The 27,710-nt window shown below is 38.6% G+C and overlaps 1 protein-coding gene across 1 annotated transcript in view; it reads left to right on the plus strand.

Annotated features, from left to right (window-relative positions):
* LOC125785908 (uncharacterized) overlaps positions 1 to 27,710 on the plus strand; it is a 65,075-nt gene that overhangs the window by 20,970 nt on the left and 16,395 nt on the right. The window contains exons 2-12 of the mRNA XM_049470119.1: positions 3,631 to 3,796; positions 4,045 to 4,144; positions 5,468 to 5,527; positions 11,728 to 12,078; positions 13,520 to 13,609; positions 15,248 to 15,413; positions 17,024 to 17,197; positions 20,966 to 21,139; positions 21,271 to 21,441; positions 23,589 to 23,759; positions 23,865 to 24,029. Of these exons, the coding sequence (XP_049326076.1) occupies positions 4,054 to 4,144; positions 5,468 to 5,527; positions 11,728 to 12,078; positions 13,520 to 13,609; positions 15,248 to 15,413; positions 17,024 to 17,197; positions 20,966 to 21,139; positions 21,271 to 21,441; positions 23,589 to 23,759; positions 23,865 to 24,029 (1,613 nt within the window). The 5' untranslated portion in view covers positions 3,631 to 3,796; positions 4,045 to 4,053. The remainder of the gene's footprint in view (positions 1 to 3,630; positions 3,797 to 4,044; positions 4,145 to 5,467; positions 5,528 to 11,727; positions 12,079 to 13,519; positions 13,610 to 15,247; positions 15,414 to 17,023; positions 17,198 to 20,965; positions 21,140 to 21,270; positions 21,442 to 23,588; positions 23,760 to 23,864; positions 24,030 to 27,710) is intronic.

A 27,710-nucleotide genomic window follows, 5' to 3' on the forward strand; every position in this document is an offset into this window, starting at 1 on the left:
TAACCTTCATGGTTCTAAGCTCAGGGGTGAACCATGGCGAAGTACGAATGGCAGGGACACATCTAGTCCTGAGTGGGGCAAGTGAATTAATTATTTCAGACACAGTACTATTGTAGTGTAAGACTAAATCCTCTGGAGAGGACAGTATAGAAGGGTCTGACAGAGCAGAAGTCTGGAGAAGATTAGAAAATGTTTGAGGGGAAACAGAGGAAAGATTACGGAAGGAGAGAAGAGAGATCACATGAGTTTTAGGAGGAGGTACACCCAGACCACACTCAATGAGTTTATGGTCAGAGAAACCAACAGCAGAACCAGAAACTGAAACATTATTTAGACCATGAGTACAGAGCAAGTCAAGAGTATGACCATGAGCATGTGTAGGAAAATTAACGTGCTGTGACAAACCAAAACATTCAAAAACATTACAAAGTTCAGTGGAGAATGCACAGTTATAATCAACATGAATATTGAAGTGACCCAGCAAAATGATAACAGATGACAAAGATAAAGCCATAGTGAGTAGTTCACTCAAATCAGATAGGAATACATTAACAGAGGTTTTGGGAGGGCGATAAATCAACATCATTAGCTTGTTGCCATGTTTCAGTGAGAAGAAGCATGTCCAGGCTCTTATCAATAATTAAGTCATGTTGGATGAGTCGAGGCTGACCTCAGCGAGAGAACGTAAGTGAGCAGCATTACTGCCACAAGGCTGATTAGGCTTTTTATTAATCCGCCGTTGAGAGCAAATAACCGGAATGTATCCATCTGAAGCACAATGCGAGACGTGATAGCGCGGGGACCGGTGAATATACCTCGGACGACGCACAAACCCAGAACTCCGACATAAGTTAAATGTCAGGGGATCCAGACGCGAGTGGGTATTAAAGTTTTTCAGTTCATATGACGAGTATGTGATCATCTCAGGAAAAAAATACGTACAGGTAGACCAAAAAATATTAATCCGTATCCAAAAGCAGCCAGAAGGACGTAGATCAAAGCACAGCATTGTACCAATTATCCAGCAGGCTTACTGAGAACCACAGCCAAATCACTATCACTAAAAACCACCAACGCACGTTAGCCAGACCAACCACACTAACCCTGAGACTGAGTACAGGAAAGTGATAATAACTACCCAATACATCAGATTTAACTGACACAACTTAGCGAGGGGTAAAAACTCACTCACCGCGGCTGTAGTCGAGGAGGGGAGGTGAGGAGGGGAGAGGGCTCGAACGTGGTTAGCAGGTAGTGAAAAAAAAGCCGGGTACACAACCAGGGAAGATGGTTCAGTTCCAAATTGCACCAGAGAAATCCAGCGTAATAGTCCAGATTGCAGACAGACCAAAAAGTCCGAAAACAAGTCCATAATGTCAGGGGGAAGTAACAAGGGAGAGGAAAAAAAAAAAAAGAAAAAGAAAAGAAAGCCGGTGAGAAGAGGCAGCAACAAACGCGCTCTACGTACTCTCAACGTACTCTCAACAAGGAAAACTTTCCCACTGGCATGAATTGTTACATCAGCAGCTCTCAAGAGATCAAGAACAAGAAGGACCTGGTCACGGATAGGGGCCACATAGACTTCCCATGTCAAACACTTAGTTCCCAACTGGAAAGTGACCTTCAAACCTCCCATAGCAGTCATTTCTTTTCCTGATTCAGCATTCCTGAGGCATGTGTCCTCTGATGCTGTTTGCCCACTTGGCTGAAATTGCTGGTAAAGTCTCTCTGAGATGACAGTTGCTTCAGCACCCAAATCAAGCACAGCTTGTACTGGAATGTTGTTAACTGTTAGGGTGATCAGTAGACTTGGGCCCCTAGACATTGTGCGACCAACTTGTCGGGCTAGACTTCCTGGACTTGTCAGTTTATCTGTGGAGGTTGATTAACTAAACTCCTTAGCACCCTGACTGTGCTGGGCTGTTAGACTTGGGGGTCTCCTGCACTCCCGTTGAAAATGTCCTTCACCCCCACATCTACAACATATTGAACTGGGGCTTGGTGAGCGAGTTCTTGGCCGGTTACCCTGCAGCAGGTTTGGTTGACCTTTCCTCCTCTCTGGGCTGTCTGAGCGGCAGTCTAGCTGACTTGAAGCTGTAGGTTGATCAAGCTTTTTTTTTTTTCAATTTGCTCCAGTTTTTCCATCAAAACCTGAAATTGGCTTACAGTTACATAGTTTTGTTTGATCTTTTCAAATGAATCGGCCAAACATGCTGTTTTTTCAGTCAGGGCTGCAAACTGATCTGCTGTGACATAACTTGGGCTTTGAACTCTATGAGATGTCACAGGAAGTTCATAAGGCATGTTTTCCTCATCTGCCCAGGATATGCGTCGGGCCTGAGTCCTTGTATTAACATCTCTGCCCAAAGTAGCACGATAGTTATGCTCATGTGCTTCTGCAAGTCGTTGAGCTTCCAAGAGGGCGTGTGGATCTCGATTCATTACTTCATATGCCACTTTATGTTTTTTAAGCCCTTTCAGGAATGCATCAATCGCAAGTTGGTCTTTGGAAGTTGTAAATCCACACCAGGGTAAGCAAATGTGATCAGCCGTCTGACCTCCTCTGCAAACTCGGCCGAGGACTCCTTGAGTTGATGTAGCTCTCCCAATTTTCTCCTAGCTATGGTTGGAGGGTCTCTTTGACCGAAACGCTGAGTGAGCTGTTCCTTTAATATTGTGTAATCTTCTCTAATGTGTTCTGGTAGGGAGCAGACATACTTGATGGCAGCACCTCTCAGACACTCAAGCAGTTTGTCAACTCATTGGGTGCTGCTCCAACTATATTTCCTGGTCATTCAAATGGCAAGAGAAATGAGTCCCAATCTTCTGTGCCATCATAAGGGGCTAGTTTCACCTTATGCCCTTCTAAAGAAGCATGCTGGGGTGGTTGAGAAGGGCTGCGAGATCTATAATCGCCAGGGTAAGCTGATGCTGAACGGTTATCTCTAGGCCTTACATCAGGGTCGGAAGTGTGACTTGTTCTGCTTGGGCCTGCATTCCGTTCTGTCTGCTGTATCACCTCTAATTCTGCAGCAAAAAGGACCACTAGTCATGTTGCTGGGTCCCTGTGGGATCTCCCATGAAGATGGTTGGGTAGGATTTAAGTGAGTACGCCTCTCAGATGCTCTTTCAGTGTTTAAGCCTCGTGGGGGAGCAGGGTTATTCTCACGTATTTGATGAAGTATTGGAGTAAGCATCATTTGCAGTTGCTGATTACTTTTATCTTGATTGTCTAGCACTGCTTTCAGCCATGTAGGTGGATTGTCAGGATCAGACACTGTAGCGCTCGCTTCCATAACTTTTTCATCAGTCATTTTTCTTTTTTGTCTTTTATTTTATTTATTTATTTTCACGCTTTCTTCCTCAGATATGCTGCTGCAGAACCCTGTTTAATTTCCTTCTTCTTCTATTTTTTTATTCACATTCTCTTCCTCAGATATGCTGTTGCAGAACCCTGTTTAATTTCCTTCTTCTTCTTTTTTTATTCACATTCTCTTCCTCAGATATGCTGCTGTAGAACCCTGTTTAATTTTCTTCTCTTTTTTTAACTCACATTCTCTTCCTCAGATATGCTGCTGTAGAAGCCTGTTAAATTTTCTTCTTTTTTTTAACTCACATTCTCTTCCTTAGATATGCTGCCGCAGAACCCTGTTTGATTGAGTCTCAACGTTCTCATATGTGACGTCACTCGCTTGATCGCTGCCCCGCGAGAGCACAGAGAGAGCAGCGATAGCACTCTGCTGTTGTTGGTGCTCTTTCTCGGGCACAGAACGGGATCGTAGTCTTCGTCCATGCGGTGAGCAGTGAGCAACCTAACTTCTGATTATGTAACAGTTTTTTACAATCCCCCTAGCTCTACCAATCACTTGCTTGTAAACTGAACACATTATTAACATGGGGGGGGGGGACAAAAGGGGGAGCTAAACCCCGCTGCATTTGTAATGTGTCACAGCGTCCTGAATCATTACTACATCTCTGCTGTTTGTAACAAATCAAACCGTGTGTAAATCGTGTGTAAATAGGTTTATTAAACTCCTTCCTCAGTGAAAATTAATGCACTGGGGGTGCATGGTTGCCGACCCCAAAATGGCGGCCACACTGAAACGTCAGCTCCAATCAAGAGGACCTGGCTGCAGACGGCTGGGTGAGCATTTTTAGTTCTAAATATTTGGGTGTTTGTAACAGCCATTTCAGTTTGATATATCTAATAACTGATGGACAGTAATATTACAGGATTGAAACGAGGTTTATTGTACTAACAGAAAATGTGCAATATGCATTAAACCTAAATTTGACCGGTGCAAAAGTATGGTCACCCTTATCATTTTATTGATTTGAAAACTCCTAACTACTTTTTACTAACTTACTGAACTTCATAGTCAGGTGTATCCAATCATGAGAAAAGGTATTTAAGGTGGCAAGTTGTTCTCCTATTTGAATCTCTTCTGAAGAGTGGCATCATGGGTTCCTCAAAACAACTCTCAAATGATCTAAAAACAAAGCTTGTTCAACATAGTTGTTCAGGGGAAGGATACAAAAAGTTGTCTCAGAGATTTAACCTGTCAGTTTCCACTGTGAGGAACATAGTAAGGAAATGGAAGACCCAGAAGTGGCAGGCCAAGAAAAATATCAGAAAGGCAGAGAAGAAGAATGGTGAGAACAGTCAAGGACAATCCACAGACCACCTCCAAAGAGCTGCAGCATCATCTTGCTGCAGATGGTGTCACTGTGCATCGGTCAACAATACAGCCCACTTTGCACAGGGAGAAGCTGTATGGGAGAGTGATGCGAAAGAAGCCATTTCTGCAAGCACGCCACAAACAGAGTAGCCTGAGGTATGCAAAAGCACATTTGGACAAGCCAGCTTCATTCTGGAAGAAGGTTCTGTTGACTGATGAAACAAAGATTGAGTTCTTTGGTCATACAAAAAGGCATTATGCATGGCGTCAAAAAAACACAGCATTCCAAGAAAAACACTTGCTACCCACTGTAAAATTTGGTGGAGGTTCCATCATGCTTTGGGGCTGTGTGGCCAATGCCGGCACCGGGAATCTTGTTAAAGTTGAGGGTCACATGGATTCCACTCAGTATCAGCAGATTCTTGAGAATAATGTTCAAGAATCAGTGAGGAAATTGAAGTTACGCCGGGGATGGATATTTCAGAAAGACAATGATCCAAAACACCGCTCCAAATCTACTCAGGCATTCATGCAGAGGAACAATTACAATGTTCTGGAATGGCCATCCCAGTCCCCAGACCTGAATGTAATTGAACATCTGTGGGATGATTTGAAGCGGGCTGTCCATGCTCGGCGACCATCAAACTCAACTGAACTGGAATTGTTTTATAAAGAGGAATGGTCACAAATACCTTCATCCACAAACATTAAGGGACTGGCCTCACTGTTCTAATACTTTTGGAAGGGACTGTATTTATAAAACTGAATCTGTTTAACCTCTCTTGCAGAGATGAAGATTCTCTGGGTGATTCTAGTGGCTTTCTCTGGACTAATGGAGACCATGTCAGGTATGTGTATTCCTGGTACAGGTGTGTGTGTGTGTGTGTGTGTGCTGTGTGTGTACTCAACAGTTACCTTAACCAAGGTTGTTTTCACACCTGAAAGTCCGAACCAGAGTCTAGTGTTTGTTACTTTGTATATAGTAACTGGTTTGGTTAGGTTTGGTTTCACTCTACAGTTTACTGAATGGAATACAGAACTGTCCCAAGTCCTCTCCTTATCACCTATGTGGACAGCCTATTTTCCTAATCTCCCTATACTTTACATTAATTGGTTTGTTGAATATTGTTGTTTTCCCAGTTGTTGTGCTGAATTCCACCTCACTGACAGAAGTCAACTCCCCCTCCATTAGCATGTGTGATATGCAGCAAAATGAACTTATGAAAACTAAACAGATATAATGTTTAAAATGTTTGTCGTGGTAAGGCACATCTTACATAGACACACGCAAATACAAATAAGAAACATTATTATAAAAAAAGAGCGTTACAAGAGTAGTCAGGATATGCAGGGTCAGTTCTGGTAGCCAACAGGAAATAACATACCAGTGAGTAACAGTCCAAGGTTCAAATAGAGGCAATCAACAAAGAAGAACAGGCCAAAAATCAAGGTACACCGAAAAATGGTCAATAATGAGAGCAATCAAAAACAGAGAAGTAACGCTTTGTAAGGCAGAGCGAACCGAACAATTATCTGTGATGAGTGTGAGTGTTGAATGGTCTTAAATACCAAGTTCTCTGGTGTGTTCAATATTCGGGTGAATAGCTGCCTGGAGGTGTGCAGAGTTATAGGTGAGAGTTATAGGTGAGAGTTATAGGTGTGAGTTACAGGTGTGAGTTATAGGTGTGAGTTATAGCTGAGAGTTATAGGTGAGAGTTATAGGTGTGAGTTACAGGTGTGAGTTACAGGTGTGAGTTACAGGTGAGAGTTACAGGTGAGAGTTATAGGTGAGAGTTATAGGTGTGAGTTATAGGTGTGAGTTATAGGTGTGAGTTATAGGTGTGAGTTATAGGTGAGAGTTATAGGTGTGAGTTATAGGTGTGAGTTATAGGTCAGAGTTATAGATGTGAGTTACAGGTGAGAGTTATAGATGTGAGTTACAGGTGAGAGTTACAGGTGAGAGTTACAGGTGTGAGTTATAGGTCTGAGTTACAGGTGTGAGTTATAGGTGAGAGTTATAGGTGAGAGTTATATGTGTGAGTTACAGGTGAGAGTTACAGGTGAGAGTTACAGGTGTGAGTTATAGGTCTGAGTTACAGGTGTGAGTTATAGGTGAGAGTTATAGGTGTGAGTTATAGGTGAGAGTTACAGGTGAGAGTCATAGGTGTGAGTTACAGGTGAGAGTTATAGGTGAGAGTTATAGGTGAGAGTTATAGGTGAGAGTTATAGGTGAGAGTTATAGGTGAGTTATAGGTGAGAGTTATAGGTGAGAGTTATATGTGTGAGTTACAGGTGAGAGTTACAGGTGTGAGTTATAGGTCTGAGTTACAGGTGTGAGTTATAGATGAGAGTTATAGGTGAGAGTTATAGGTGAGAGTTATAGGTGTGAGTTATAGGTGTGAGTTACAGGTGAGAGTTATAGGTGAGAGTTATAGGTGAGAGTTATACGTGAGAGTTATAGGTGAGAGTTATAGGTGAGAGTTATAGGTGTGAGTTATAGGTGAGAGTTATAGAGTGAGAGTTACAGGTGAGAGTTATAGGTGAGAGTTATACGTGAGAGATATAGGTGAGAGTTATAGGTGAGAGTTATAGGTGTGAGTTACAGGTGAGAGTTATAGGTGAGAGTTATACGTGAGAGTTATAGGTGAGAGTTATAGGTGAGAGTTATAGGTGAGAGTTATAGGTGAGAGTTATAGGTGGGAGTTATAGGCGGGAGTTATAGGCGGGAGTTACAGGTGTGAGTTACAGGTGAGAGTTACAGGTGAGAGTTACAGGTGAGAGTTATAGGTGAGAGTTATACGTGAGAGTTATACGTGAGAGTTATAGGTGAGAGTTATAGGTGAGAGTTACAGGTGTGAGTTACAGGTGTGAGTTATAGGTGAGAGTTATAGGTGAGAGTTATAGGTGAGAGTTATAGGTGTGAGTTATAGGTGAGAGTTACAGGTGAGAGTTACAGGTGAGAGTTATAGGTGAGAGTTATAGGTGAGAGTTATAGGTGAGAGTTATAGGTGTGAGTTATAGGTGAGAGTTATAGGTGAGAGTTATAGGTGAGAGTTATAGGTGAGAGTTATAGGTGAGAGTTATAGGTGAGTTACAGGTGAGAGTTATAGGTGAGAGTTATAGGTGAGAGTTATAGGTGAGAGTTACAGGTGAGAGTTACAGGTGAGAGTTACAGGTGAGAGTTACAGGTGAGAGTTATAGGTGAGAGTTATAGGTGAGAGTTATAGGTGTGAGTTATAGGTGTGAGTTATAGGTGAGAGTTATAGGTGTGAGTTATAGGTGAGAGTTATAGGTGAGAGTTATAGGTGAGAGTTATAGGTGAGAGTTATAGGTGAGAGTTACAGGTGAGAGTTACAGGTGTGAGTTACAGGTGTGAGTTACAGGTGTGAGTTATAGGTCTGAGTTACAGGTGTGAGTTATAGGTGTGAGTTACAGGTGTGAGTTATAGGTCTGAGTTACAGGTGTGAGTTATAGATGAGAGTTATAGGTGTGAAAATGCCATAAAACACATCAGAAGCTGGTATTGAACTCCAGTAATGAATTTTGAATGTAAGTACACAGTATGAGACACTTTGGGAAGAAGGATTTCTAGGTGATAGTTTTAAAAAATATGAAGGCGTTTTGCTATGTCAGATTTGTCTGGAAGGCCTCAGACTCCAGAATTTAATTCTCAATCCAGCCACATTTTCTCCTGTTCAGGGCAAATAATTCCCACGTGCATGTTACCCCACATAGCTGTAGCAGATCTTTCAGTTAGTGCGGTACAATAGGGCAACAGTTTATGTCACAACATATTTCTTAATTTCAGTCGATCCAGTAAACAATCCCATCCAAAAGTATTGGGACTGTAAGACCAATTATTTTGTTTTACTATAGACTGTCATTTAGGTTTGACATTTAAAAATAATGACACAAAAGGTCAACATTTCAGCTTTCATTTCCAGGTATTTGCATCTGGATCTGATACACAATTCAAGAGAGAGCACCCATTCATGCAGACTAAAAAAGTAAAAAAAACAGTGGCTAACAGCTTTTCCGAGCTAAATGAAACACTGAACATCTTCAGTTGAAGATCAGAACTGTTTGCTATATGGTTACTCGTGTGTTGGTTAAACCTTGCTGTGTTACCTGTCAACTCCTAAATTCATCTTTAAATTTTTACATCTGGGAACATCTGACTTGTCCTGAAACCCTGACAGTAAACATTATGCTATTGGATGCTGAGCTGTAGTCGAATATCTTTCTTACATCGTTATATATATATATATATATATATATATATATATATATATATATATATATATATATATATATATATATATTAAATGCAGAGTAAATCAAAATGTTCATAGATTGTTTCCCAAAATACAAACTGCAGATAATACAACAGGTGGTTAGAGGATTGTTACTACAGAATATTGTATAATTTGTGCTGTCCTGTTTGTTCTGTATTGCAGATCGTTTTAATGTAGTGGGTCCAGCTGCTCCTCTTGTTGTTGAAACTGGTGAAGATCTGATTCTGCCCTGTTCTCTTCAGCCCAACATCAGTGCTGAGGGAATGATGGTGGAGTGGCTTAGAACAGATCTGACTGATAGACTGGTCCATCTGTACAAAGATTATAAAGACACAAATGATGATCAGATTAAGACATACAGAGGGAGAACAACTCTGTTTAAAGAAGAACTGAAGAAAGGAAACACCTCCCTGAAACTGTCAGCACTCCAACCTTCTGATGAGGGAACTTACAAGTGTTTAATTACATCTGAATCCTGGTATGAGGACTTTACTCTTCGTGTTGCAATTAATGGTAAGAGCAGTAACAGATTTTATACAGTTGAAAAAGAAAAGTGTCCAATGAATTTCATTACATCTCAAAAGACTACATAAAAGACTACATAAGATTTGTCTCTATTAATACATAATACTAATAATTCAGGGTGAAAAAAATGAAAGGTTTTGTAAAAATTGGACTGATCTTCAAAAGATCAGGAATTGATGTTATTTACTTACAATATCTGACTTTTTTGGAAGTGAAGGCAGCAGCCATTTTGTGATAGTTCAATTCAATTACACCTGCCCAAAAAATCAGTATAAAACGTGTAATTTTATTGAGTATCCTAGTTTTCTTTTAATGTTTTTGTTTAATGTCTTTAAATGACCCTTTGATTTGGCATTGTTGGCTTTGATTATAGATATGCCCTCACTTTATCTGCCTCCTTGTTATTTGACCCCTGCCTTCACTTCTGCAGCAGACGGCCACTGCTCTATCATAACATACATTGATCTGCCGTAACATTAGCACCAACTGTCTAGTTGTGTGTCTATCCAATACTAGCCAGCCCCCCTTGGATTGCAACTTCAAGACCTGACTGTTCAATTTATGCATAGTTATGCAAATTACATGAAATAAGAAACAAAAATTAATTAGAATTTCATTGAAAGAAATTTGCATTTGACTCCCTAGTAAAACATAATTTAATACTTGGTGGCAAAGCCCTTGTTGACAAGCACAACAGCCAGATGTGTCTTGTAGTTTTTATAAGGTTTGAACACACTTCAGGAGTAATTTTGGCCCACTTCTCTTTGCAGATCATCTCCAAATCCTTAAGGTTTTAAGACTTGCATTTGGAAACGTGAAGCTTTATATAGTCTCTCTCCACAGATTTCCAGTGGGACTGAAGTCAGGAGACTGGCTAGGCCATTCCATGACCTTGATATGCTTCTTGTGGAGCCACTCTTTGTTTCCTTAGCTGTATGTTTTGGGTCGTTGTTGTGCTTTAAGACCCATCCGCAACCCATTTTCAGTGCCCTGGCAGAGGCAAGGTGATTGTCACACAGGATTTTTCATCTTCCCATTAGTGCAGGTGATGTTGACCTGTGCCCTTAGAAGAAAAACACCCAAAAACAATATTTTCACCACCATGCTTCATAGTGGAATGGTGTTCTAAGGGTCATATTCTGTATTTTTCTTCCTCCAAACACGTCGAGTTGAGTTGAGGCCAAAGAGCTTAATTTTGGTCTCATCTGACCACAGCACCTTCGTGCACTACAGGATTTTAAACCATTATGTCTTAGTGTATTACAAATGTTTTTTTTTGTAGACTGTGGTCCCAGCTTCCTTGAGATCATTAGCCAGTTCCTCCCATGTAGCTCTTGGCTGATTTTTAGCCTTTCTCAAGATCAGTGAGACTCTACGAGGTGATACCTTGCATGGAGCTCCAGGCCAAGGTTAATTGACAGTAATGTTGTATTGGGCTGCAACGTTTAGTCTGTGTAATCGACAACATCAACTATTAAAAATTATCGATGCGGAATTTCATTGTTGACGTGTCATTAATGTTCGATGGAGAGAGAGTGAGCACACGAGAAAAAAATGGCGCGAGAAGAAGACACACACACACACACAGAGAGTATGACCGTCCTGATTTGCCACTCCTTATGCATAGTTGGCCAATGAGGCTTCAGTGTGGGTGGGGCTTGCAGCGCACAAGAGAGGGAGAGAGCGCGAGCGATAGAGACGCATACAGTGTAATAAGAGGGCTGTGTTCATTAAACACAAACTAACACATTTAACTCCACTAAACTCTACAGTCAGTCTTGACTAGTTCTGAACAGTTTAAACACTGACATTACCCGTGCTGAGTTAAATTACTGCAGAGAGCTGCTGAGGTGAGTTTAAACAGGTTTCACTCCTTCATTAACATCACTAAAATTCCTTAAATTAATGTGGATAAGAGAGATGCTGTATTCTGTCCACTCCATTAAAATTAAGTTAATTATGTCCCTGACATCTTTAGACAGCTCTTTAGTCTTGCCCATGGTGGAGATGTTGGAGTGTCAGAATCAGTGGGGGATCAAATACTTTTCCTCCACTTTATTATACATTCTTGCTAAATGTGCATTCTAAGTCAATAAGTATTTAAGTTAATATGTTTGTTTAAGCAATACACTGATCTTTGAGGGCTTAGCAGCTACTTGGTTAACTGAATGCAGTGAAAAGAATTAACATTCCTTTGGGTTTTATTTTATTTTTCATTCTTATTTCAGTACGTTTGAAACTAATTGGTGCAGCTGCTCCTCTTGTTGCTGAAGCTGGAGAAGATCTGGTTCTGCCCTGTTCTCTCCAGCCCAGCATCAGTGCTGAGGGTATGATGGTGGAGTGGTCCAGACTGCATGAGACAGACACGCTAGTTCACCTGTATGAAGATTATAAAGACAGAAATGGAGATCAGATGGAGTCTTACAGAGGGAGAACAGCTCTGTTTAAAGAAGAACTGAAGAAAGGAAACGCCTCACTGATACTCTCAGCTCTCCAACCTTCTGATGATGGAGCTTACAAATGTTTGATTAGATCATTTGGCTGGTATGATGATGTGACTCTGTATGTTGAAGTTAAAGGTGAGAAACTTTACAATTTCAGTTCATCATGATTTTACATCTTTGTTGTATGTATAAACTATGCAGTGATGAGTACTTCATCTCAACTCTTTATTCAGTGTTATAAGCTTCCTGTATATTTTAGGGTTGTGCCGATGGACGATGATATGTCATTATAATATAAAATATAAATATAAACTATTTTCAAATAATTTCTTTATTTCTGAAATTTGATTACTGAGCATTTTCGTTTATTTGGAGTCAGCTTAGATTCCCAGTTTTTGTTTAGAGGTGGCGATAATTAGGGGGAGCTGTTGTTGGCCTGGCGTCTTTGTGGCATTTGGCCCCGCCAAAGATTGGTATCGCGATCAGCCCAAGAACACGGATCATCCATCTTTAATACTGACAGTCAGATTTATATGTTAAGATGATCCTTTATTTATCTCACCAAAAGAAATCCAAAGCAAAGGAACATTTTACTAAAATTCAATTTTTTGACAGTTTTTGACAGATTGATAAATTCCTGTGTATTGTTGCTTCTGAGAGACTCTACTTTAAAATACTCTTTTTTATATTTAATTATATAAGTTCTAAATTATATTTTTCATCAAATTGTAAAATGTCTATTTCATCACCATGTGTTCTATCTTCCACTGTGAATAAAATGTGGTTTACTTCAATATGCAAACCATGGGTAAGGCTTAAGGCCAGATTACACCAAAATAAATAAAAGTCTGATTAGTTCTAGAACAAGATTTTTTTCACAGATAAAACAAAGATTAACCTGAATATGAAGAAGGAAATAAAGAGTTCATGACCCTGAGCATACCACATCATCTAATACTATTGAGTGGACAGTGGTGTGTGAGAGGTATGCATTTCTGCTAGTGGAACTGGGTTACTGGTTTTTCCTTATGATGAGACTGCAGATACAAATAGCAGGAAACATTCTGCAATATGTAAACATAAAATCTGCACAAATTCAGTCAAAATCATACAATGGTAATTTAGAGTATATAGATGAAACATTTCTGAAACATACAATTAAAGTACCACAAGCTTTTTAAGGCAAAACTGAAGCAGAAAACAGCTCAAACAAGCATTAACTGAAGGGGGCTAAAATAAAGGCTGAGCAAAGCATCTCAAAGAAGGAAACAGCATTTTGTGACACTTATTGATTCCAATCATCTGACAGCCATTAACTCTACTGATTCTCTTCTAATTTATAGTATGTATTCAATAATGAATTTACAATAAAGTGAACAATGTAAACAATTACTAAATTACTAATGCAGTTCTGTTGTCAAACAATCTGGACTTGTACACTTCATTCACATCATGAACTGTTTTATTTTAGATCCACTGAGAGCCTGAAGACAAAACTTCAGAATTGCATCACTGTTCAAATTCTTAAAGATCTTTTTGTACATAAATAGTAATTTGTATCTGGTTTGTTTTTCAGGAAAAGGATTTCATGGTTGGAAGATTGCCAGTATCTGCATTTTTGTTTTTGCTGTTATTTTAACTGCCTTTATAGCATACATCTTAAAAGGTAATTTTATTTCCATCATTTTCACTAAAAATGTTTAATTACTTTAAGGATTATATTCATGTTTGGGTTGTGTAACGCAGCTATTTTTTCAGCATGACCACATGAGAAGAAACTACGCTTTGTGGGGACCAACGTGCGGAGCTTTCGCGTTGGGCTGTGTCTGTTTTGACAATTTATTTATGCATTAAGCACAAACCAGCCTTAAAGGCTGGAAATGCTACGCTAAAGTTCAGACGGTGAACAAGTTTTTACACAGCAGAGTGTTATTTCAGGATCATCTCTAAACTACAGAATAAAATAATTTAAATTACTGCTTTAATTTGTATTTAATTTTAAACTGAACTGGAGTGAATGCTGGAGGGAATCTGGCTTAGTTTCACTCTGGTTCTGTTGATTTCCTCATTAACATATAAGAAATTAGCTGTTTTGCAGCTGGAGTTTTAATTTAACATGCTTTAAGATGCTAAAAAAATCTCCAAGGGGTGCATAGCCATGGACCTCCCTTGACAGTATGATCATCATGACTATACACAAACTGTTTATATTTCTGGGCCCAGTTATGCGTCACATACATAGCACTACCACCCCTGCCAAACTCCCAGGTATAGAAAAAAGTTCAGAATCAGTTCTGAGTCTACATTTTTGTGTGTCTGTGTCAGCAGTGGTTTCCTCCTCGGTCTCCTGCCATAGTGTTTCATTTTTTAAAATGTTGACAGACACTGATACACCCTGAGCCTGCAGGACAGCTTAAATTTATATATTTTTTTAAATACAATAACACAGTACGAAGTTCATATGAAATACTTTAAAATAGTTAAAAATAAAACAAATCAAGGTTATCAGCCAAGAGTCTACTTAAATATGATTAAACGCCAGAGAGAAAAAGTGTGTTTTAAAGAGGATTTAAAAACCTTAAAAGAACCTGCAGATCGAATGTACCAGGGCAGGTTATTCCAGAGGCTAGGGGCTGCCGCCACAAAGGCTCGGTCACCTTTGGTTTTGAGTTTTGTTTTAGGAGGGACCAGTAAGAGCTGATTGGAGGATCTCAGTGATCTGGCGGCAGAGTAAACATGAAGTAAATCGGTTAGATATTGAGGGGCTAAGCCATTAAGAGCTTTGAAAACAAACAATACAATTTCAAAATCTATTCTAAAAGCAACTGGAAGCCAATGTAGCGAAGCTAAGACTGGGGAAAATGTGATCACGCTTACGTTTACCAGTGAGGAGATGAACCGTTGCATTTTGTACGAGCTGCAGGCGGTGCAACAGTGACTGATCAAGGCCAAAGTAGAGAGAACTACAATAATCCAACATTTGAATTGATAAAAGCATGGATTATCGTTTCCAAATCTTTATATGGTAGATATCCTTTTACTTTAGATAAAACCCTCAAATGATAAAAACTGTTTTTCATGACCGAGCTAACCTGGCAACCAAATTTCAGCCTGTCGTCAAAAATTACCCCGAGATTTTTTACAGAATACTGAACCTATCAGCAGCAGCTTCCCTTAAAGGAAAACAACCCCACCCTTTTGTATTGGATAAAAGCCCTTTTTACATGAATATTTGTGACTGAAGACCTGTCACTGAGTGACAGCAGTATCTTATCAATGTTCTGCTGTCTGTCTCTGATTCCAGATAAATACTCTGAAAAGCAGCTCTCTCCTACACAGTGCTCAGTTATAACCTACATGCGTCTCCACGCCGAGAATCCCCGCAAAGAGCTGAACCTGAGGAAATTCAGAACAACAGACAAAGGATACAGGAGACTCATTCCAGCTATCACAAACTGCAGGAAGGCTCAGTGAGTGTTTATTATACAGATTATCAATTATCATGCTAAAAGGGTTACTACTGTATTGTGGTGACCATCACTACAGATTGTGAGTAGAGGAGTGCTGAGGGGCACAGTGTCTCCCTCCCATCATGCACCACTGACCCGCTTTCCAAACTAGAACCCCAGCTACAGTTGTAATTACAGTCCAGAATTAATAAAAGTGTTGACTACTTATTGTTGCAATATAGTTCATGATATGCCAAGTTTGGGTAATTGTGTAACTGATGTGTTGCTCCAGAAATGAAAACTATTGGCCACAAAATTCTCATAGATAGACTTGAGATTTGGGCTGCATGGAAGGAATCATTTTGTTGAAATTTTAAATAGTTAAATAGTTTCCCTCAGTCCACATAACTGCAGTCCCCTTGACATACTGTGTAAGTGCCTTGAGCACATTGCTGATTGGATGGGTCAGAACTTTCTGCAGTTGAGTAAAGATAAAAAAAAGAGTATTTTATTTGTGAATAGACATGAGAGGCACAAACTAACTGCATATCTGAATTTAATATCCCTGAAATTCACTGAGATTCTAAGTGTGACCAGATTCCAATCATTTTAATGTCAGAAAAGCAGTATAAAAGCAGCACCTAGTCAAGCAGACTGCTTCTACAATCATTAGTGAAAGAATGGGTCGCTCTCAGGAGCTCAGTGAACTCCTGCACATTTAAACCTCATGTAGCTTCAGATTAGATAAAGAGCAGTGCATAAAGAGATTCTTGGGTTTCCATGGTTTAAAATCTGCATTACAAGGCAGGTGAGCAGATACTTTTGGCAATATAGTGTATTTATATTTGATCTTTATGTGAATAATACTGAGAGGTAATATAACTAAATATATATTGAAGAAATGCACAGTTTGAAAACACCATTTGAATAATGTTATTACACCCAACATTTACAATGTTTAAAATGAGAATGAGGTAGCAGGTGTCTATCAACTAGAATTGTAATTAGAGTGGTTAGAGAGGATTAAGGATATCCTAAGTTAAATTATTTTTAAATTATTATTAGAAATTTATATTGATTTTGAATTTTAATTTTTAGATTATTAATTTTTATAGCTTACTTCAAAAATGCTGTGATTATATATCTATTGATATTGTTTTCAGATTTGATCATATTTCTTAATAAAGAACTAAAATTATAGTAATTCCAGCATGGTACCGTGAAATATTAACACGACTGGGAACGACAGCGACTCTGTGCTCTGTCAGTGTAAAATAACACAGAGGAACCAACTTTCTGCAGAGTCACTACGTCACTACACACCTCCAAACTTCATGTAGATTCAGATTAGATCAAGAGCAGTAGTGTAGAGAGACTCATGGAATGGGTTTCTATGGCCGAGCAGCTTCATCTAAACCTCACATCACCAAACACAGTGCAGGCCAGCAGATACTTTTGCCAGAATAGTGTATAAGACAGAGATAACATTAAGCAAACAGACTGTGGTGAGTGCTTATTTTACAATAAGTCATGGCGATGTCTCAAATCTTGTGCAACACAAGACTAAAATTTTTAATCCAGACAGAAGTATGTGTACTTCATAATACTGATCTGTTCTTCTTCTTCTGCAGATTAGCTGGCTGCAATCTCACTGAGAAGTCTATTGAAACCTTAAGTACAGCTCTACAGTCAGAAAACTCTGCCCTGAAAGAGCTGGACCTCAGTAACAACGACCTGCAGGGATCAAAGATGGAGAAACTCTCTGCTGGATTGAAAAGTTCAAACTGTAAACTGGAGATACTCAGGTCAGAATTACAGAATATCCTTAAATATTATAGTTCGGTTACAGCAGTTTTAAGGACTTCATTTATCTTTTGCAAAGGAACTTGTTAAATAATATATTATTCATGTAATATAATATATTTAACTGCAGATAACCCATTATTTTTGTTTATAGGTACTGCTTTACACTGTTCAATAAAATTAGATTCTTTAGATTTTTTTACCTGACCGTAAAAATACTTTTGTAGTAATATTAGTTTATACATCACTGTTCATGTATTTATAATTGAGAGTGTTTAAATATTTGTCAGTAATTGAGTTATACCACACAGTGAGGTGTGCCAGCTGATGATAGGGCAGCTCAAATTCAGATCCCACTCTCTAAATTTCTAAAAAGATATATTTAGATTTTTCAAACTGGACCTAATCTCCTCCACTGCTCATCCTTCTGCCCTACTGTCCTCCACTGCTCATTTCTCGGCCCTACTGTCCTCCTCTGCTCATCTCTCGGCCCTACTGTCCTCCAGTGCACATCTCTCAGTCCTACTGTCCTCCACTGCTCATCTATCAACCCTACTGTCCTCCACTGCTCATCTCTCTGCCCTGCTGACCTCTACTGCGTATCTTTCAGCCCATAATTGCCCCTGACTGTAGAACTGACACACTGTATAAAATATACTGCTGCTTCTGTCACCTGATCTCGGTGGGGGATGAGGGGGTACTGGAAGTGTTAAATCACACTGCTTCACATTGGTTCTGATTTCTGTGCCCTCAGTGCAGGATAAAAAATACATACATGACAAGGAAATATAATAAAGTACAAAATTACACATTACACTGTGACCGAAATGGCTCCCTACTCCCTCATTAGTGTTGCGCTATTTAGTGAGACACTATGTAGTTAATTACCGGTAAAACAGGAGTGAATTCGGACACTAACTCATCATTATCATGCGCCAGCACCGGTCGCATAAACACACACAGGTGAGAGGGGTTGAGCCGTGTTTAAAACTCCATAAACACACTGAACTGAGCTCTGAATTAAAGTTAGTGAAGCTCTGAGCTGATCATGAAGTCATTTCTCTGCCTGTTATATTTACGCTGTTTAGAAGATGATCCTTAAATTATTAAACTACATGAAGAAAACCTGAAATTAACAGCGTGCAGCGGCTCGCACTGTTGCCAGATTGGGTGGTTTCATGCCAAATGTCGAGTTGTGTCTGAAATTGTCTGGAGGAAACGCTGTGATTTGACAGGTGAACAAAACTACCAAGTGTAAAGAGTTTTGGAATTGAACTCATCAGTGTTGTAGTTAGATATCTAACCCTGCAGAGACAGAGCTTTTAGTCCTGCTGATGGAAATTTGAAGTTGTGTTTATGTTCGTTATTATACGAGTATTTATTTCTTTCATTCTTGCAAGATTATTTTTATGTACTGTATTTCCTTTTTTTTGTTTGTGTGTCCAATGATACAAGGCACAAAACATGTAATACAAACATGCAGATAAAATAATTTAAATACCGTTTTTAATTAGTGATATTTAAGATATTTAAGGTGTTTTATTTTATTTTATCATGTTGGAATAAACCCCGTAATATTGTTGATATGATGAACATCAGCTGTTTGGGTGGTTTTCTCAGTATTTTGTTGGATTTGAAACACGTTTTACCCAGTGAATTGGTTTTATCTGAATTCCAATGTAACAACCTGGCAACCCTGATGGTTTGCTTTCCGCCCCGTTTCTTCGGCTGTCTGTTGCTTAGTAGCGAGACCCGCAAATGCATTTTGGGACACATTTAGCTGCTATAAATACACCATGAAGATAGAAGAATATGTATGCAGTTACTTACTTTACATTATATATTGTACTTACTTTTCTTTGTAGCAACCTATTTTCACTTTGTTCTTTTTATTCTTCTAATTATTTATGTTATACTGATTATTGTTCCATTAATAAAAGCAGTAAATGGGGAAATATGTAGGTAATTTGTAATATTTCAGGAACATCTTTGATAGTTGTTTGAGGAGGGGTTTGTGTGTGTCAAGGTTCCTGTGGTTCCTTAAAAAGTCTTAAAATGCCTTAAATTTACTGAACATTTGCTGTAAGTATTACATTTTCAAACCGCATGTTTAATGCAGGTGGGAAATCTCAGTGGCCCACCATCAGTGTTGTGCCAGTTCACAGCTTTTCTGAATTAGTTGAAAGTTCAGTTCATTTTACTTTTTTCGTGAGATATTCAAATTAATACTTTTTTTCACACTACAAGCTAGAAATCACTATACGTTCTTTGAAACTGCTCATTGTAGACATTTGCTCATGAAACTGCAATTGTGGGTTTCTTACCAGGTGAAGAAACTTGCAGCAGTACAGACAAGCTAGACCAGTTCTATACTTGGTGCAATGAAATCTACCAGCATTTAATAAAAAAAAAGAATATATAATATGTAATATGTATAAATTAGGGATGCAACGGTACAGTGAGGTCACGGTTCGGTTTGTATCATGGTTCTTGGGCCACGGTTTTGATATATCAATATTATTTAGCTCCAACATTCTTGGATCTAACAACAACCTTTCTATTTCAACACCGGCAGGAAAAAAAACACACACACACAGCGTTGGCGTGCCTTTGTCGCTCTGTGCTGAGAGTGAGGATCCTCACGTGCCTTCAGCAGCACGTGCTCAGCAGCCCCTCCCCCTGGCCATGTGGCAGAGTCTGCTGTCCCAAACAGTTGCTTGACTGCGGGGCTGCATTCAGCACCATGTACAGCGGCAGAGCGTTCGCTTCTCTGTTAATGCGCGCAACGGAATATCACGGTTCTTCTGGGTGTATCAAACCGAACAGGCCGAACCGAACGGTTCCATAAAATACTGAGAACCGTTGCATCCCTAGTATATTTTATTTGATACATATGATATTATATATGCATATGTGTGTGTATGAAATGAGCAAAACTCAACTTTTTTTTTAATTGCAGCGCTCTCTCGCTTGCTCTCTCTCACTCGCTCTCTCTCGCTCGCTCTCTCTCGCTCGCTCTCTCTCGCTCTCCAGCCCTCCACGCTCTCGTTGTTGCCTGCTATGCGGCTATGCTGTTCATGAAACATAATGTGAACTGATTCCCGTTCAAGTTCTTTATTAAAAAATGTGTTGCGCTCAGTTCAACGTTCACGAAAAAATGAGTGTGTTCACTGAACGCGTTCTTTTCTCACGCACAACACTGCCCACCATAAACGTCTAATCCAAAACAAGAAGTAAAGGTAACAGAGAACTAGCTAAAATTAGCAGCGAGCTAGCTTACATACTAACATTAGTGCCGAGCTAGCCAACATTAGCAGCGAGTTAGCTAACATTTGCAGTGAGCTAACTAACATACTAACTTTAGCAGTGAGTTATTTAACATTACTGGGGAGAGACCTAAGGTTAACAGAGAGCTAGGTAACATTAGCTAACATACTAATGTTAGCGGCGAGCTAGCTAACTAAATTCAAAATAAGTCGTGACTAAGAATATCATTTGTGCAGAAAGCTACAAAAGAGTTCATGCAACTTACATATGTTATGTTGGCTCTGTGTGTTTTTCTCTCGTTTTGTGAATTATGTGTAGATAGAATGTTGAGTAAATACTGATTCTGAATGAGGGTAATATATAGGTAATATGTTCTGAATTGTCAATGAAGCACAAACAAATATTTGAACAATTATGAAGCTGTTATATTTAGATCATTCTAAATGTATAACATTATTTGTGAGATTTAAAATATTGTACTCTATTTTTTTTGCATTCTGTAGATTATCTGCCTGTAAACTCAGTAAACAATCATTTGATAATCTGCAGTCAGTTTTGCAATCAGAAAACTCCTCACTGAAAGAGCTGGACCTCACTAACAACAACCTAGAGGATTCAGGAATGGAGAAACTCTCTGCTGGACTGAAGAGTTCACACTGTAAACTGGAGATACTCAGGTCAGTATTCTTTAAACTTTTTATTCAGTGCCTTTTCTAATTCCCTACCTGTAAACATTTAGGGTAATTTTATTCAATAGTAACATGTGTCACTGATTGTTGTGTAAAAGGTGTTTTTATTATTTTTACAGACTTGTTACGTGTAAACTCAGTAAACAGTCCATTGAGACTCTTCAGTCAGTTTTACAATCAGAAAACAACTCTCTGAAAGAGCTGGACCTCAGTAATAATGATCTGCAGGATTCCATAGAGAAACTCTCTGCTGGACTCAAGAGTTCACACTGTAAACTGGAAACTTTCAGGTAAGAATGATCTTTTTTATAATTATTTAGAAAATTATATAGAACAATGCTACAATATGGTACGATGTCTGCATTGTATTGTTGCCACAACAAAACATTTGGCTGTTTCAATTGCTGTTTTGTATTTTATGGTTTTCACAGTGCTCTTTACAGTGTTCGTCAGTGATAAAGACATTATATTATTATTATCATCCAGTATTATCCAGTATAATAAAGACTCAAAATAAATACAACCCGTTAGAGACTCTCTGCATCTTATAATTTGATGTTAAAGGCTGCTGCCTGCTACAACACAGAATCCAGCATGTCAAACACTGTATTCCATTTTGTTTGTTTAAGGGACCTGTCCAGGTTGCTTAGCAATCCAAAGAGTTTAAAGTATTTGACCAGTGTCTTCTCATTTCCATGAGCTGAGAGATCTCTTCTCCAGTACAGCAGGGGAGAAGACGCTCGACAGAGCAGTGCTTAAAATGTAAAAAATGTAAAAATTGTAGTTAAGTCTGGTTAAGCCAAGCAAAACAGCATTCATGTTATCGCTCTGTGATAAAAATGATTCTCTTTAGTGCCAGGTTCCATGAGCTTTTGCAACAAAGCGATCTAATATTAATTAAAATGCCTTGCTATTTGGGGTCCAACGTTGCTAAGAAGGGAAATGAACTGTTCAATATCGTATCTGAAATAGGTCAGAAATCCACTGACACAACTTACCACCAATACACACTACTAATAAATGCCACTGACACTTTTATTTAACAGAACAGGTAATATCAAAAAACATTTTTCTGTTTTGTTAAATATGATTCAGAAGAAATGCTTTGATCATACTTACAGAACTTCCTCATTCAACACACAGTGCCAAAAAACGTGTGAACTTGACGTTAGCCGATATCTGTCAGAGTGGTTCATCACAGTAAAATTAATTTTATTATATCTACCAAAATTATTGTAAAAAACATTTATTTGAAACTAGGGGTGTGACGAGACACTAATATCACGAGACGAGACACGATACTGGGTTCACAAGAACAAATAAAAAAAAAATTAAAAATGGCATAAAAACTGGAGTTTTATTAGACAAAATCATATAACGCAAATTTAACAGACTGGTTTCTCTGTTAATAAAAATAAAACTTTTCTAGGTCTTATATAGTGCAAACAATGAGTACAAACCACAATCAGTCATATTAAGGCTATGGTTTGTGTTTTTTTTCTCCTAAATCTCTTGTAATTTAACTATGCATAACCATAACCAGTCATATTAAGACTATACTTGAACTGCATAACAGAGTGCATGAAACTTTTTTATACAGTACAGAGCTAAGGGATTAGTACAACTGCCTATGAAACAGTCACGTGTATGATTTACATATGGTTTGTATCTTGTTGGTCACTCTGTTACTGTTTATTGTTTCCACTGGAAAGCCAAAATGCAACAAGACATACAACTTAAAAGTAGCAGAAGCATCTTCTATGCAAATGCCCGAATTTTACTCTTCTGCTGAGAGCTGCTCTCACTGCTCAGCCACCACACTCGCTGCTATCGCTACTGTGTTGCCAGATCCCTCTTAAAAAGTCCACACTAAACTGTTTTTTTCCCCCCGCGAGACAGGTTTAAGCTTGACATGAAATATTATCACGTTTTAATCACACGAGATCTCATGCCATGATTTTCATATGGGCACAATGGGATATAGTGATAATATTTAATAAATACAACCATAACTTTAAAAAAAGAAATTCATTAAGAAGAACTACACATTCAACTCCGGACACTCCTTATGGTTGTATAGCTAGATTAAAATAAATAATTAGCTTTCTGAAAGTATTACTACTCTTGTAATTGCATGTTCTGTCATCAATCATGTTATCACCTGGAACTACACTCCTTGAATGCTGTTGTTGCAATCGTTGTCTGTGTAGCTGGTTGGTTTGTATGATTGAAGTTACCTTTACAGTTTATAATCTGGTTTTAGAAAACACTTGCATCACAACTGCATTAATCAGATAATATTAACATAATACGCCTAGTCAGCATGAATCATGAATGCACCCAGAATCATATTACACTAAATATGGAAGTGCAAACATTAATACATTTTCTTGCTTTATTCAATACATTCTTCTTTATGTACATTCTATTTTGTCAGACTAGCTTTGTGTAATCTTGGGGAACAGACCTGTGACAGTCTGGGATCAGTTTTAAAACTAGAAACCTCCCTGAAAGTGCTGGATCTCAGTAATAATGACCTGCAGGATTCAGGAGTGGAGAAACTCTGTTCTGGACTGAAGAGTTCACACTGTAAACTGGAGACACTCAGGTCAGTGCCTCTGTCAGTATATTACTAAAAGAACTTTAATTTTAAAGAATACCAACAGTCTATATTATCTGTGTCTCTCATCTTATCTGTGTCTCCTCTCTGCAGGTTATCTGGTTGTATGATCACAGAGAAAGGATGTTCATCTCTGGCTTCATCTTTGAGCTTAAACCTGAAAGAACTGGATCTGACCTACAATAACCCAGGAGACTCTGGAGTAAAGGAGCTCTCTGTAAAAATGAAGGATCCACACTGCAAACTCAGCACACTCAGGTATGTGTGTGTGTACTGTTTTTACTACCAATGACATGTACTACCGATACTTAAAGGCACTGCTTAGCATTTCACATGAATGAGTGGTAAGAAAAAATAACCAGTAAGAGAGCGAGAGAGAGAGAATTATTAGACTTTGTGCAAAAAAACTAAATTTGGGTTTGCCCAGTACCAGTTGTGAGGCTGACAGGAACCGATTACCCACAGAGCATGTACAAATTACAAAGCCAAGACCAAATGTATCCTTCCCAGAAGATAACGGCACCACCAGCAATGCACAGTGCAATCAACACCAAACAGGGAAAAGGTGTGGAGTTATGCTGGTAACAACATCCCTGTACAACGGAGAATCGTTCTCTCTGCTGTTCACTACTAAGAGGTGAATATTTAACAGAGAGAATCAAAGAAAGCAGCTGTCTGAATCAGATATCACCTGTAGACAGAACAGATAAAAAAAAGAACACAAAGAAGGTCTGCACCATTGTTCTGACCAAGCGAACCTTAGCTATCTGCCATATCTTAGAATCTAAACCAAACGTCTGATCAACGCTCCACATGGATATTTCCTTCAACGTCAAGCCTGTAACGGGCAGATACAGACAGAAGAGGAATGGTAAAATTACCTCCAAATCATATGAGGATGACAAACACTGTATATTTCCTATAATATCCATCACATGAGACTGAACATTAAACAACTGGGCTAGTAAGGCCTTTAAGTTGAATACATTAAATAATTATCAAGAGAAATGTTAGAACAATTATTTCTTAATTTGTTGTCGAAAACCTTCACTGTCTAGTCACCAACAGTTCAGGACAGTAGGTTAGTGTACTAGTGTTTAGTGTTACGTATGCCGGTAATACTCAGTGTTGAGTTTGCAGCACAGCACAGAGCTGTTGTCCTCCTAATTAAGTCTTTCTATGTAATTTGCATGTGAGCTGGTGTTTACTCATGGGTTATTAGTCAGTTTATGTTGTTGGGGATGTTGAGGTGTCCAGTGTATTGCAGACTTTATATATTACTGAAGTTAGAAGCTTTTTGAATACCAGTATGGTAGATTGAACACAGTGAGTCTATATTAGCTAGCACATCAGGTAAGATAGATCTTTGTTAGCTCTGCATGGTCCTTTTTATGAAGCTTTTGGAGGAAAGTTAATGTATTTAGAGGGAAAGAAAGCACAGAGCATATGATTGTCCTTCTAAAAAAGCCCATCTATGTCATTTGCAGACATTTTTGTTGTTGCTCCAGTAAAGCTACAGTGACAGTATATCTGAAGACCTTGTTTTTGAGCTCTGTAACATGAACATGCTGAGCTGTAACTCTTCTGTAACTATGTGCTTATCCTGAGTTATCCGCACGTGTGTGTACCTATAGCCATGAATAATCTCCATTGCTCTCTCAGCTCCTCCAACATGGAGCTTCACCATCACAATATGCTTCCTCAAACAGTCATTTCTACTCAGCTGAACTTATTAACATATGATCGTCATGTTTAGTATTCCAACTGTGTTGAAATCATTAATCTTGGTTGCTACTGATAACTATATGTAAAAGAATTCACATTTAATAAAAACTTCAGATCAGATAGTTTTCTCTAGTTAGAAATGAGATATGTTATGATATCAATGATTTGGACATTTGTATTTAATTTATTAATGAAACTAACTTAATTATATGATAATTTTAAGATTGGGTAAAATAGATCCCTTCCCTGTATTTTATGGTGAACTGCACACCTACATTCCCTACACAAACAAATGTAACAACAGCTCAAACTGAAAAAAGAACACAGTGGTAGACAATGGAAACTATACAATGAAGCCAAAAGCTTAAAAACATTCTTAATTAGTCTCCTCAGTGTCCAAATAAGCACCACATATTTAGGTCTTCACAAAAGAACCACTGGACTATATTATTATTATCAGTGTTGAACTTAACTATTACTAAGCTATATATACAGCTTTAATATATCACTTTTTATCTTACATTACAATACTCCATCAGAAACAGTTTACACTCAAATAACATGTTATTAACCAAATCCCCAATTAAATATATCAGCTTAGAAAAAACAGTGTGTCACAAGACCCCACATGTAGAGTATTTTAATGTTTTGACATAGAGCAGCAGCAGAGACAGCAGATAATAGCTTTATTAATTATCTGGGTAATGAATCAGTTTAAACTGCACCTGAAAAGCTGTGTATCTAAAATGAGTGGAGTAAATTTGATAGTTAATTTAGATTAAGGACAGATCACATACACACCCAAACAAGCCTCTCCAGAATAGGTTTAGAACGAGAAGGACACCACCTCCTCTTGCAGGGCTTGGTGCAGTTGTGTTAGTAAACAATAGAGTTTAATTACTGTTTATACACCCACTGAAACGAACTGCACCAAGGGAAACGGAACAAACCAAAGAGTGCTGGTGTGAAAGTGGACAGAACTAGGCAGATACGTCCGGTCATGATCATTACCACCAACTGCACTATCCACCAAAGATGCAAAGCTTGATCAAGCAGTGACTGGAATCTGATGATTTTCAGTTGATCGGCCATGACTGTTGACCAGCTAATCAGTCTCAGAAATCTAATTCAAATTTACAAAAAATTGACACAAATTTCACATGGTTCACTTTAATGCAATAGCGGTACACACATACAGACTCACACAAAATACATTGTGAGCAAGACGTGCAGACGTCAGCAAGCTTGCAATCTGCCATATCTACAGGCTCAGCTGCGGAGGAACAACTCCTTCAATATTCAGAGCAACAAATTAATAAGACACTTGCTGAGTATGCCCAGTCTGAAGAAGTTAGCAGTCGAGGTTAAAGGTTTTAAAAACACTTCACTTCACTGAACCTCAAGGAATACAACACACAATGCAATACTTCTCAAACGTGTGTTCCAGGATTATTTCACCTCTTGTGACGGCACACACAGCTACTACAAGCCGGTAACAAACCCTTACAAATAGTGTACATCATTTCAACAGCTAGTCTGTAAAAAGTCCAGTGCTGCACTTTGTTTAAATATTTTACTAAAAAGAAATTTTACTTATAATTTATGTGAGAAGTGGAAATTGGAATTGGTGCATCTTTGCTCTTCACTGTAGGTTAGAATGCTTTCCATGACATATTGCTGGTACACACTATGGACACATTGGATCGAAGAATATTAAATTACCACAGAACTATTGAGATTGAATGTTCATCCATTTGTACCCACTATCAGACATGACTCCCTAACTCCCATAGTTTACATCACCTTTGGATGAGCACTTTGGATAGTGTTTACCATCAGTTTACATAATGCTATCCTATGTTTTTTTAGATATCTAAAAAGCAGCTATACATGGTCATATCCGAATATTATGACCACCTCCTTAATTGTCCATCTTATCAGTTCCACTGATCATAAAGGAGCACTTTGTAGTTCTATAATAATTACAGACTGTAGTTCTTTATCTGTTTCACTACATACTTAATTATTACCCTCAATTCACCCTGTTCTTCAATCCTCAGAACCCCACAGGACAAACCACCACAGAGCAGCTATTATTATTTGGATGGTGGTGTTGTATGAGGTGTTAGAGTGTGTTGTGCTCATATTCCAGTAATTCTGCGTGTTGGTATTTCCCTGTATATGTGGAGAATGTACTTAAACTCTCTGATTATA

The sequence above is a fragment of the Astyanax mexicanus genome, chromosome 21, assembly GCF_023375975.1.
Source record: "Astyanax mexicanus isolate ESR-SI-001 chromosome 21, AstMex3_surface, whole genome shotgun sequence".
Taxonomy (NCBI): domain Eukaryota; kingdom Metazoa; phylum Chordata; class Actinopteri; order Characiformes; family Acestrorhamphidae; genus Astyanax; species Astyanax mexicanus.